The following is a 14,423-nucleotide window of genomic DNA, read 5'->3' as shown; positions in this document are numbered from 1 at the left end:
AACTTTCAGCCAAAATCGAGCCTGGGTGGGACTTCTATAATAATGTAAATAAATATTAGAAGCACCCCACCCGCACCTACCATAGTGACGCCATAACAACCCCTCACACCAAACATACATATATACATACATACATACATACATACATACATGCCTACATACACACATGCATACACACACACACACACACACACACACACACACACATACATACATACATACATACGTACATACAAAAAGAGTACATAAAACACAAAAGTATCTTGGCAAATAAGATGAGTACAAAAGTATCTTGGCAAATAAGATGAGTATCTCTTTTCTAGAGGTCTGAGTGGCCCTGAACAAGGGTCATTGCAGTTTAACACCTTATTAGCAGTACTTGCACCTCACGAGTCTAACGTTGCAAGCTGCACATTTTTGTCTGCATTTCTTCCAACGTTTCTGATGGAGAGCACACGTGAATGCGGTAGACACGTGATAGCAACAAAAACATATTTGACACATGTTCTTTGCTTAATGACTCTGGCTTTCTACCAGTTGCTGCGACAGCTTCAGGTTTCTGGTCGTTTTGTTAGGGGAATTGATATTTTGAGGATTTTGTGCTCTTTTGTTTTATTTTACAAACATTACGTGACTATCATGTAATATTTTCGATTTTTTGGAGACGGATGTAAAGGGGTTTATTGTTGATATCAGGTGAATATTGAACCGCTGATGTTATATGGATATATAGGTTGAAAGATTAGCAATGCAAAAGGTGAATACCATGGTAACTGTCCTGATCGCTTAAGCTTCATCGCGTCTTTTAGCGGATTAAAAGCGCAATTTGTAATCAAAAAAACTATATTCTCATCGATTATATAAAGGCGTAATTGCTGGGGACAAATTCCAACTTTTCGACTGACAATAGGCTCTGATCCTACACCCCAACACAAATGTCAAAATATATATGGTGGTGTGTTAAAAGTTAGAGGGAACTCGACAAATACATCAGATTTTTATGGTGTGGATTAATGATAGAAATCATTCTCAGTTGTTTAAAATCCAGAATATAAACTCGTTGGATTATATGTCAGACCTAGAGCACAACAACAAATAAATATTGGCCCCCAATAACATGCGTACGTATGACTAGACAAACAATGTAACACCACATCGTTTTTACGTCAGATAAATATAAAGTAGACGAAGAGTAACTTGTTGGTATACGCACAAAGGTGTAATTTTATAGACCGACCATTTAGGCGTGTCAACTAACTTAATGGATATAATTAGTTCTTTTCTACAAATGAGAGCCAGATTATCTTTCTCAAGATGTCAAAGGGGAACATAATTTGCATTCATACAGAAATCTCAGGCCTACACTGACCGCTCCGTCAGTCTCGTTTCCGAATGCCAATTGTCGGTCACTGCGCAATAGTGGATTAACAAATCAACTTGATTTGACCTTGTTTCTTTCTGATGCATTGGGACCCAAACACAAATAAGTGTAAAGACCCTAACTGTATCGCGGCTCTGGTGCGTTTCATTGTTACTTCAATTGTGTACTGTTATGCATGCCATGTATTACTTTCTCCATCACCACAACGAAGGATTTCTTTACTTTTTCACTTTACGTATTTCAAAATAGCCTTCTCATTCTGCACAAAAGTCATTGTCGATAAAATGAGTGTAATACATTAATTGTGCAGTTTCCTGACATGGTATTTTCCCAAAAAGGTTTAAATGAAAGTGGCAGTGTTAAGGGAGAAAACCCTCTGTAAGAGATCAGATTCTTCCATTTTCCCGAATTGTCTTCTCGCGAAATTGGGAATAGGAAGTATATCAAATGGGCGGAGCAGAGTGGGTTTGGAGAGAGCTTGTGCATGCGGGCTACTCTCCCCCTCCTTCAATAGAAACGAGCGCGAATTAACCAGAACGTATTCGAGAGTGCGTTTTTCGTTTATAGTTTAACGGTTTACATTTCGGTTCTGCAAACGCATGCAGTACAGGAGAGGAGCTTACTGGGACAAGCCATCGCTGAGAATTTCGATCTACAAACCCGTCGCGTACATTTTGTAATCCCCTCTTCCATGACGATATTAATCAGGGTCAGAAAGAAGGGTGGGATTTGGAAGGCGTAAACCAGTAGTTGAGTGTTCGAAAGACGGACCACCTCCAATGAGAGCCAGTTTGGCTAAGCCACTGTAACTGCTGCATTTTAAGTGTTCTATGGCATCATTTTAATTATCTAACTAACTCATTCTAGAAAATATTCGTTCCGTTTTTGTACCATATGGTGGTAGGGGGTAGGAGTCTCTTCTGCGTCAACCCACCCACGCCCTTGTTTAAGCATTACACATTTAGCTATTTATAATCACTAACATTTACAGTCATAAATACAAATTTAAAAAAAATATAAATATACATAAGACCATTTTGGTTTGAATACATGACCACTATGGTGTGAACATGTTTATTTATGTGCTATCTCATACATTTATAGCGATTTTGTAAAATACTTTTGAATGGCGCAAATAATAAAACACTTTCTCTATTCTTCTGTTGAATGTAAACTTTTGATTGAAGGGTACTATGATCAATATCTCCAGTATTTATTGCTATAATTTCAACAAACTTTCTATATAATATTTTTTGTTATAATAATTTGTCTGAAGACAACAGTTGCAACACAAATAGATCTTTAATTAACATGGTCAATGCCTAGATCAATTTGACTCAGTTTGTTAACAATTATTGAATTATATTATCATTTGTGTCTCCGATAGTTTTACGGTAGATATTACAGACAAGTAGAATTTTTGGGGCTAATTGGTTAAGTGACTATAAGTAAAAGTGATGTGTTCATTTACGTTTACAAGCTCCTTTTGATGACTAGCACACATCATTTATCTAGGTTTAATTATAACATCTTTTAAAACTTTAAGTCAAGGTAAGCGGTAAATGTCACAAGGGTATTGACAATTCTACAGCAACATATATTGCAGGATGCATATTAATGTGTGAATGTTCATCAAAGTTTTATGTACATAGTCAATGCTAGCTTTAATATCTCTAGCAAAGTTTATAGTACAAAGATAAAAACTAATGTGCAATGCTTACTTCTGTTCAGCGTCTAATTAAATATTGAATGAAAATACATTGGTAATGTTAAAGGATGACACTTTTTAATTCAGATTCAAGACCAGGCATCATAAATCATGTCCAGCAGATCAGGTGCATCGCTACCACCAGATGGCGGCTGGGGTTGGATGGTTGTCTTTGGAACATTTATGGCCCATTTCATCTTCGACGGCATATTTTACTCATTTGGGATTTTGTTTGCTGAATTTGTCGACTACTTTCACACGTCCCAATCTGAAACTTCCTTAATTGATTCTCTTGCTATGGGCAGTCATTTCCTAATGGGTAAGTCAGAACCAATAAATATTTGATCACAACGTATGTCACAGTTTGTGTTTTGACAGCTCCTTTTTACCTTAGCGTAACAGTTTCTTGTCAACAAAATCAGCTTAAAACTGTTTAACTATGCTGATGAGCTTCGACACATATTTTATGAGTAGGGTCCAAAGAAAAGATGCGATTTTCTTTACCTATACTAATTTTTGGCAAATACGGTGGCTTGCTGTTCTGTTATGCTGTATGTATTTCACTATGTGTGTGAGCAAAATACTTTTTATCTACTTATATCGAGCCAAATATGCATGGAACAATCTGTCTGTGATTCAAACATATATGTATACTTTGTCGAAAGGGTCAAAGCAAATGATGAGGTAGGTAAAGTGTCAGGTACGTTTGTTTAGAAAAACCTTAGGTATGGGACGAGTGTGTGTGTGTGTGTGTGCGTGTGTGTGCGAGAGAGAGAGAGAGAGAGAGAGAGCTGGCTAGGTTGATAGGCAAATGGGTATGTGAGCAGGCAAACAGGTTTACAAACATGTGCGCAGTTAAATATTCAAATATAAGGGAAACGGATTAAATAATTGATTAATTGATTCATTGATGTTGAAAGACCTACAGTTTGACTAGTTAGAATATGAATCAATGTCAAAATTGATTTTGTTTTGTTTTGTGTCTGTTTTAGGGCCATTTGCCAGTATCCTGACCAACAAGTTTGGCTCTCGAATAATAACAATAATTGGTTCTTTGGTCCTAGCATCTGGATTCATCCTTACATTTTTCACTCCAAACTTGTACTTCATGTATTTCAGCTTAGGAATCCTTCCAGGTGAGAACTCGTCAAAGATTTCATACCAAATACATAAATAAATAAGTGTGTGTGTGTGTGTGTGTGTGTGTGTGTGTGTGTGTGTGTGTGTGTGTGTGTGTGACAGAGATATATTTAGACAGTGACTGGTTCGTATTTTAATTTACGTGTTACATCTCTTTTTTAAAAAGAAATTCACAATTCTTTGAAATGCTGCTAAATCACATCCTGAAAATTGTTGAGAAGACAGAGTGGAATAATATGTCTAATGGTGAGAACTGTTTGCAATCGTTGGGCTGAAATTTCCAAGTGACAGGCTTGAAATTATATATGATAGCAGACAGTAAACGTGTGTCACCTATATCTGAATCCAATAGTACATTGACTATGAAAATGTGCACAGCTTGACATTGAATATTATCCAATGGATTATTCGCAAATAATATTAGAGGCATTTTATAAGTGAATGCTCATCTCCATCATTATTGAGAAACTATCTCCTAAGTTCAAGGAATTACCTTAAACATCACTAAAAATTAATTTTGAATAAACATTGACAATTTTTTTATATATATTTTTCAGGTTTAGGATATGGTATGATATATCTTCCATCTATAGTCATGCTTAACCAATACTTCGAAAAGCGTCGAGCATTTGCTGTTGGAATAGCGGTTTCTGGTGCTGGAATTGGAACCTTTGCTTTCAGTCCCTTAATCAAGACATTGATAAACATCTATAGTTGGAAAGGGACGATGTTAATCCTATCAGGTGTTACTCTGAACTGTGCTGTGTGTGGGGCTCTATTCAGACCCCTAACAAAACTCAGAAAGAATACGAATCCCACAGCTGTCTCTGGCAAGTCTTCTAAAAGCGATGATACGACTGTTGACCCAGAAAAACTGAGGCCAGACCACGCGTGCAACGACAATACTCCTATTGCATTTCCAAATGGGAGAAAGGTTTTAGGACTGCATTCTGATGAGATATCCACTGGCATAACGGTTGATGATGTAGACAACGTGTATACCATCAGCTTGGATAACTATAACACTTCCTCTGCGCAGGGCTATCACCTTGCATGCCAAAAGAAGGAAGGAACTCCAGTAGATCGTTTTGACGGGTATTCAGAAACAATCCCAATGGATGACCTGAAGACGCAGTATAATACCAGCTTGTGTAGCCGCAATATGTCTGCTGCCAGACAAGAAGTTGTTCCAGAACATAGGGAAAGCCAGCAATATGCGAATAAGAAAGAGATTGATAAGGGTTTTAAGAAATTTACACGCAAATCTAATAATGTTCAAGACGAAGATATCTATACACCTGGAGCTGATGCCATGTTACAGCCAATCAAAGCTTTACCTAGCGCGACTAGTGACCAATCAAATAGAAATCATTCTAATCAAAGTGGACAAAGTCTATTTATCAGCAGTTGTAAACCTTATGTAAATGCCGTTGAACAAGATAATCACCATTATATGGATGAAGATAATCGTCATCTAGCACTGCCATTACAAGTCTTGAAAAGTAATCAAACCTTTGATGGAGAAAAAGAAAGTAATGATGATGAATTAGAACATCGTGCAAAATGTTCAGTTTCTCAAGTCCTCGAAGAAGATAAAGTTAATGAAGGCACGTCAGTTTCACCATTGGACAATGCAGAGTCACACACCAATAATCACGAAGAACCTTTAGTTTTATGCAGATGTTTAACATTGTCAGCAAAACATAGTGAAGAACTGCGATCTGTCTTTCAACATTCCATCATGAAGAATAAAATATTCGTGATCTTTATAGTCTCGCACATGCTATATGCATTTGGATATTATATTCCTTATGTCTACCTGCCTGTTTATGCGGAATTTATAGGTATGGTTATTTAAGTTGTGTGTGTGTGTCTGTGTGTGATTTGGATTTTTTATGTAACTTTGACAATTTTTTCAGTCTTATCGCTTCGATATCTGCAGTTTGACGGTTTATAGTGATGTCTAGCATTGGGACATCATGTCGCAGACATGTAGCATCATGTCCCACCCAGTCACATTATCCTGACACCAGACCGACCAGTCCTAACACTATCTTCTTAATGCTGAGTGCCAAATGAGGCAGCAGCTAGTACCACTTTTATAAGTCTTTGGTATGGTTCGGCCGGGGTTCGAAACCGCGACTTCTCGTAGCCGAGACGGACGCTCTAACCACTAGACCACCGGAGCGGTCATTTAAGTTAGGACATGTAGTGATCTTTGAATAGTCTTTTCGAGATTATAGCCCTACACTACCATATATACTTGCTTATAAGTCAGATTCAGCAGCTCTTGGCAGATAACTCGCAAGAAATAATGTATGTAGTGTATAATTTTACAACTCCTCAACACAAAATTGGCTATATGGTTTCAACTGAAGGTGAATCTGGAAATATGCGAAATTGAACTGAATAATACTTTTGGAAGATAAACTCTTTCATTACTACTGACATTAACTCGACCAAGAAACTACTATTTATATATTGGGCGTCTGCAGCGACTAAAAGTCCTTTGTGGTGCAGAGTTTATATATATATATATATATATATATATATATATATATATATATATATAGTCTGATGCTCATACAATTAAGTCCTCACTAAGGAGTGTATATTTCCCTCTTCATGATCGAGTTTACACGACTATAACATTGTTTTCGATCATCTTTATTACATCAAGCCCATAAGAAACCACCACATTGTTTAAAGGAAAGCATAGGAACAATTTCACTCTATATTATTTAATATATATCATCTATGGAAAATGGAAGTGAAGTTCAGAATAATTCATGCCAAAGGAAAGTTTTGTAAGCTTAAAAGCTTTGTATCATTAGTTGTGTGAGAACGTCAGTTTCTGTTCATATATGCACTAAGAATGCTGTCTGAAATATTTTCATAACGTCATCGATTATACAACACTAAACCCTGAGTTATGCTTTCTAATCCAGCTCAAACTAAGAGACGATCTTGTGACCACTTAAAAACTGATAAATGATGCGTTATCCGAGGCTGAAATTTCAAGATTCGTTCCTATTTTAGGATAAGTACAAAACATGGCAGACTTCATTGTGAGTAAATAGTTTATTTTATTTAGCATCGAAGTACTAGAATCAAGAGTTTCAACTGTGTACTGCAAGTAGGCATTGTAAACAAAATGAAATTTTGTGGCATAACATATAACACGTAACAAAATGGCCGACAATGAAAGTGATAATATAGTCCATTCAGCGGATTGTTTTTATTATTATTTTGTTTTAAACATTTGCCATTTTGGTAAAAAAAAAAGGCATGGAAAACTGGATAATTAGATTGTATTTTTAATAAACAAAGTCACCAAAAACTTTTACTTTCATTAATTACAGGTATTGATTTAGACCTTGCAGCATGGATAATTTCAGCTTTAGGAATTGCCAGCACCGTTAGCCGTGTAATTTCTGGCTTTCTGTCTGACTTGCCTAATGTCAACCGACTCTACCTATACAGTGCTGCATTGGTCATTTGTGGTGCTGCATCCACATTGGTGCCACTCTGTGATAGCTTTCCTCTTCTAATATCATATGCATGTATATTGGGAGTATTCAGCGGTAAGAATCATTTACAAGTATGCTATTTTAGAGCATTCAGCAGTAAGTCTCTTTTAATGTATACTATTTTTTGTAGGTTTTGCAAAGCATATGGAGATATATATCACTTTGCTGAGTGGGTTGTTTCGTCATTGTCGTAGCTTTAGATTTTAATTGTTTGTTAATTTGTTCCATTTCTCTAAAATTTCTAAAGGATTTAACATTAATAAAAGTGGCATACTTTTCATGTTTGAATTGTAGAATTCCGTTTTTACATTTAGCAATGTTTCTCTGACTGCCGTACTTTTGAATCATCAAACTTGGAAAAGTCACTCATTTCAATTATTAAATTTCAACTAATCTCACATGCGACCTGCCTTTGTTGTTGTATTCATTTTTATCCCTACTTCAAGATGCACGTTACCATATTCTATAAATTAAATATACCATATATACTTTCTTGTAAGTTGTGCACAATGCACACCAGAGGCACCAAGAGGCTAAATGGTTTTAGACGCTTGTATTTAGAGATTACCTATGTGCCTCACAACTGTTCGTGCAAGTGCGAGCCTCAGCTTGACCAATGTGGGTAGACGACAAAGCTTGTCAATAGCTATGGTGGGTCGTTGGTTCTTCCACCAAATATTCTGGCCACCATGCGCAGATTCTCATACGCTGAAAGATGACATTAAATCCCACTGTTCCAAAACCTAACCAACTGCAAACCCAGAACTACTGTCCCGTAATGTGCCATCAGATCTAACTCTATTCCCTCTTTAGGGATAATCAGAACAACAAACAAAACAACATAAATACTAACTGCCCATGCATTAAGGGGCTTCATATCGGGATCTATCTTGTTTGTGATTGAATTCTTCTTAAAAGGGAGTATCCATGGTGATGAGGAACGGTGCATGGAATGTAACCTTGACTTTTGTAAACCTAGAGTCACAATATTGTGAATTGGCAATGCATGTTGCAGTTAAAATCATAAACCCAAATAGTTATCTTTACATGGCGTGTAAATGATATGGTCTTTTCAAATAAAACACTAGAAGGACCTCTATCAGTGAATGAAAATTGAAATGTTATGAAAAATGTCTGACAATTAAATCACCAAGGTTCGTGAAGAATATTTCCTTTAATTTTTGTTAATCATTACCACTAACAGGTTCCTCTCATTTCTGTAAAACCATTACATTGTGAAGTCTCATTTTAACAAAAACACAAACACACAAATTCTTCTCCGTCTCAATTTAATGATAAAAGACGCATATATTTTATCATTCTCATTTTAATGAACATCAGTATTCACATCATCGTCTACTACAATAATGGCTATCAATATTAATTAGAAGTATGATACTATTTATCTTGTTTGAAAATTTCAAGTTAATAAGTGAAAGTTCCATTGCTGTTTCCGGATACCCTGATTTCATCATAGTGTGCTTGCTGTAAAATTGCATTAACTTTAGGTATAACAATAATCTATATACCAGTCTTGTTTCATCTACCTTTATATATATATATATATATATATATATATATATATATATATATATATATATATATATATATATATATATATATATATATATATATATATATATATATGAATGGTCTGCAACTGTATTATTATCCGTCTTGTTTCATCTAGCTTTAGATATATGAATGATCTTTGTCTTGTTTCATCTAGGTGTGACATTGACTCTAATCTCTGTATTGCTGGTCGATCTCTTGGGAATGGACCTATTGTCAGAAGCATTTGGGATTATCAATCTGGTGGAGGGAGTTACCTCCCTTGCTGGGCCCCCTCTTGCAGGTATAGTGAAAGGAAACAAAAAGACAAATTGTAGTTATAATCAGACATATCCACACAAAACTTTTAAAAAAGGTCAGAGTTATAAAAAACTAATTCAAATTTGCATTGTACAAAGTATAAGTAAATACTGTATATACTCATTGTAAGTCGAAAATAATCGTAGTGAGAATAGACCCTAATTCAGTTTCCCAATTAGTCATCAGTACATTGGAAGCATCAAATCTTCAACAGATGAGCGACAATGTTGCAACACTGTTTTGCTAGTTTATTTCATGTGGTATATGTGTCAACTTGACAACAAGCTGTCTTTGGAAAGACCAACAAATGAACAAAGAAAGGCAAATCAATATGCTTCTGCCTCTATAAAATCTAAAACATCTTGACAACTAATACCAGTTACAAATAGATTAATTAAATAATATTTATAAGCTGAATATTTAAAGCATAGACTTTGCTACGCATATTCTTAATACTGATAGGGCAATAATACAATATAGATTTTTCCAGGGTGCAGGAGCCAATTACGATTTTATAATATGTAGGCTATAAATGAGATGCGCGCGCGCGCGCGTGTGTGTGTATGTGTGGGTGTGTGTGATTTGGATTTTTATCGTAGCTTTAACAATTTTTCAGTCATATCACTATGATGTTGGCAGTGTGATAGTTTATAGTGATGCCTAGCGCTGGGGCAGACATATGGCATGGTGTCCCACCCAGTCACATTATCCTGAAACCAGGCTGACCAGTCCTAACACTAACCTCTTAATGCTGAGCACCTAGCGTGGCAGCTGTTAGTACCATTTTTAGAAGTATTTTATATGACTCGGCCGGGGATCGAACCACGACCTCCCGCATCTGAGACGGACGTTCTAACCACCGGAGCGGTCATAAATATGATGCAAAATGTAAGGTTTTCAAGGCATTCATTGTGGAACGTGAATCAGAAAATATAATTACATTTATGTTTTGCCCGGCTTCAGTTTAGATCAACGACTTTAATTAGTACATTTTCACATTGACAGGGGTACAAACGATTAAAAACCGCATAAACATATATCGGTAGTTGTGCACGTTTTTGCGCTATTTCTTCAGCATAGTGAGAGTCATTACACAGAAGAGGTTGTAGAAAAGTATTTTAGGATAATAGCAATATGATTAACATGAATTTTGTATAGGCTGTAGATCATAGACTATTCTTTTCAAATACGATACTCAAAATGGTTACGTTGTTGGGTGAATTTCTTCGATCAGATAATAATTAGTGAGATCGCATAATTTTCCACAAAATTAAGTCACCATGGTTGATTTTATGCCAGGTCATATTGGAGTGGCCACACCTGACATCTCTATTGCAAAACTACTAAATACAGTATGTAGTATGGTACCAATAATATATTCTACATTTCCAAACCTTAAATAGGGCACAGTGCCTTCAGTAAAGCAGTATATTACCAAATTCAGTACTCTGACTAGCGAAAAGGTTAAATTGTGTACATGGAATACCCTCACAAGAGAACATTTTAGTTCAAACCAGCATCATTTGGCTTTTGTAGCATTACCCAACAAATAGGTTGGTATTTAAATACATGATTACCGGGTAGTCATACTGATGCCTAATGAATGTTGAATCATTGTATCGTGGTATAATTTCTCTCAAGTTATGTTACTGACCTAAGCAAAGAAGATGTTGTGTTTATAAACGCAAAAATAGATCCTCAACTATCCTACAGGCAATAATAAAGACAAGAAGATAGAAGAAGAGCATACAAATTAAGGAGAGAGAGAGTCAAAAGGACAGACACTCTATTGTCCGACAAGACTTTCCATAAATTCAAGATAATGCCTTTTATTTCCCTTTTAATTATTGAGTATGGAAACCACTTTCGATATTCTTAAAAAACTCCAATGCATATATGTATAAGTCAGTTTAAAACGAATTGGAAGATTGTGGCAATTTGGCCAGGCGTTTTGACTGCAAAAGAAGGCGGATGTGCAAAGAGAATGGTAAATTTGTCATTGCGGAACATGTCTTTGACATTCTTTTCCTACTGAGGACGAAAGCGGTGGTAAAAATGTGACCAATTTGTAACTATTTTCATCCAACTGTATGAGAACGTTCATGAGATTTCCATATTATGAAACATTACTTTTCATAAATCTGAAAAGTGATATGCCACCTATCTTTGTCTACCTTTGATGCTTATTTATTGAACATGAACTTTGGCTATATCATATGTCGTCACGTTCATTATGGTTTAATGTGCTGCATGAATCACAGTGCCGTTCGTGCCACTACTATACATGATAATGCCAACTTTACATGAAAGACGTACTGTATATTTTTGACCTTGTTATCTTAACTCCTACAAGTGAAATTCCTGCATCATTCCATCATTAAAGTTCGGGTGATATTTCCGTTTGTTAGGTTTTGCTGTTGTAGCATTGAAAGTTAATACATGAATAGTCATCTAGACAAACCTAAATACCGAAGCAAAATCCGACCTTATTAAAGGGTAATTGAACTCTTTAGTAATCTAACCATAATCTCTAATATTTCGAAATTACGTTTGATCATAAATAGTGTAACCTATATCGACAAACTTCAAAAATTGAAGACCACATAGCCTGCTAACAGGATCAAAATGACGTTAATTGTTTTATTCTACTTGAAGTTATGAACTGAATCATCTTGCCTAGCTTAAACCGATTTCCAGGAACGAGATAACAGGTAGTATGAGCGTAGATATAATTCACTGGAAGCAAGGTCTACAAATCCAAGGAAAAATAAAATTCATGAATATGTATTTTGTGTTCATAGGAGATTTCATTGAGTACTATGGGTTGCGAGACAGAGATTTCATTGAGTACTATGGGTTGCGAGACAGAGTTTTCATTGAGTAATATGGGTTGCGAGACAGAGATTTCATTGAGTAATATGTTTTGCGAGACATATGATCTATGGATGATAACTCTCCTTTATGGAGGTTCACATTTATGCCAAAATCCAAAGATGATACTTTGTGCCGCAAATATTCATTCTTTTCTTTGTGTTTTAAACGTTCACATGATACATGTAAGGGCAGTACGACATACTTCATCATGACATTGATCTTGACATCATGGTTAGAATATAATTTAAATTTGTCGAAACCATTTCAAGACATAACCGCATGATGAGTTTGGTAAACACTTAAGTTACAGAAGTGTTGTCATTCAATATTTTCTTTGAATACATGAGCAAAGCATTAAACTTGAAATGATACAGTTCCTTTCCTGTGTGTTTGTGCTGTCGTGCTTACAAGCCAGCACAACTCAAAACCTATGTTGACACCATTGCAATTGTTCATTGTAATACAGCTAAAAGTCAAGTTCAGTCAAAATTCATTTTGCATATCTGCAAGTAGCTGTGTTTATAGGGGCCCCGAGTGGCCGAGTGGTCTAAAGCGCTCTCCGTTACGGATCACTGCCATCTCACCTCTGTCTGCGTAGATTCGAGTCTCGGATTCGGCCAAAGTGGATATGTGAGAAAGCTTGCCAGTAGCTTCTCGAGGGTCGGTGGTTCTTTCCGGGGTTTTCCCGGGTTCTTCCTCCACCATTAATACTGACCACCATGTATAGCCTATTGTGTGCTGAAAAATGGCGTTAAACCCTTCAACAACAACAACAATAACAACAACAACAACAGCTGTGTTTATAGGCTCACCGAAGTACAACAATACAAGCCGCAATCGATGACTTAATCTAGCGTCATTTAAAGCATACTTTCAAAACTCTTCCTCAAAAGTTGAAATATATCAGAGGTTAGATATTCACCATAGTCATTCAGAACCACATATTACAAGTGTTTTAATGACAACGCTATGTGAATACCATGCTTCAAGACATAAGAAGAGTGTCAAGATGGCTTTGCTGCCATGTGCGAAATCAGGTGAGTACATTGTTCATTAGAATTATGATGATATGACGCTTCATTAAGAGGAATAGCTATATAACGCTTTTCAGGATGTTCATCAATGCAGCTATTTTGACAAATGTATCCAAGGCCACAGCTAAGTCTTGTTAGCTGCTTGTGAACGTTGACAATACAACAAACATGAATATAGCTCTCAGTGATTCTAGAACAACCCATTCCAATCAAATGATATATTTCCTCATTTTTGTTTAAGAAAAGTGTTTACAAGTGTATTTTTCTGCTATAGTGTTAATATACCTCGCCGTTTGTTTGTACCCCCAATAGATTTAAAAACGGTAATCTTTAACGTGATAAAAAGTGCACAGAACTTAGTAAATTCATTCACTGATTTATAATTTCTAACCTGACCGTGAGTAGAGTGGCCCTAACACCCCACCATCTGCTCGTTTCATGCTTAACGGAAGTTTTCAATATAATAGACGGACATGCTCGTGATCCATTTCCAGTTCCTGGACAAATCCATTTTTAGCAAAGGGGTGTGTGCACGACTAAAGATGTACATACATGTCGTGTGATTTCGATATTGACAATGTCTAAGCAAGCAAAAGAAAAGAATGACAACAACAAATTTGCCTTTCACGTCGATTTAATAAGCGATTTAATTTCTATGTTCATGTGTGCAAAGGGATATAATTCCAAACTCTCAATGTTATGGCAATTTACGAAATTATCCAGCAGTTACCGAATACGATTAAATTCGTCATTATGTTGTCTCATGAAATAAACTAGTCCATATTGTACGCAATATGGAGCCGTGTTAGTATGGAAAGTCCGTTAAGCAGGAAAGGTGCTGGGGATGCCAGTATTAGTGCCATTCTGGTCACAGTCAGGTTAGA

At 36.1% G+C, this 14,423-nt stretch overlaps 1 protein-coding gene across 1 annotated transcript; it reads left to right on the top strand.

Moving 5' to 3' along the window:
- The first annotated feature begins 3,182 nt into the window (after positions 1-3,182).
- Positions 3,183-12,515, top strand: LOC149799790 (uncharacterized). Its single transcript, XM_089958281.1, has 6 exons — positions 3,183-3,408; positions 4,082-4,225; positions 4,787-6,073; positions 7,592-7,813; positions 9,489-9,614; positions 12,433-12,515. The coding sequence occupies exons 1-6, from the start codon at positions 3,201-3,203 to the stop codon at positions 12,513-12,515; spliced, it is 2,070 nt and encodes a 689-aa protein (XP_089814407.1). The 5' UTR covers positions 3,183-3,200.
- Positions 12,516-14,423: the final 1,908 nt, after the last annotated feature.

This window comes from Sinohyriopsis cumingii, chromosome 5, assembly GCF_028554795.1.
Source record: "Sinohyriopsis cumingii isolate HCF-2022 chromosome 5, ASM2855479v2, whole genome shotgun sequence".
Lineage (NCBI taxonomy): Eukaryota > Metazoa > Mollusca > Bivalvia > Unionida > Unionidae > Sinohyriopsis > Sinohyriopsis cumingii.
The sequence above is the reverse complement of the archived record's forward strand: the minus strand, read 5'-3'. Positions and strand labels throughout refer to the sequence as shown.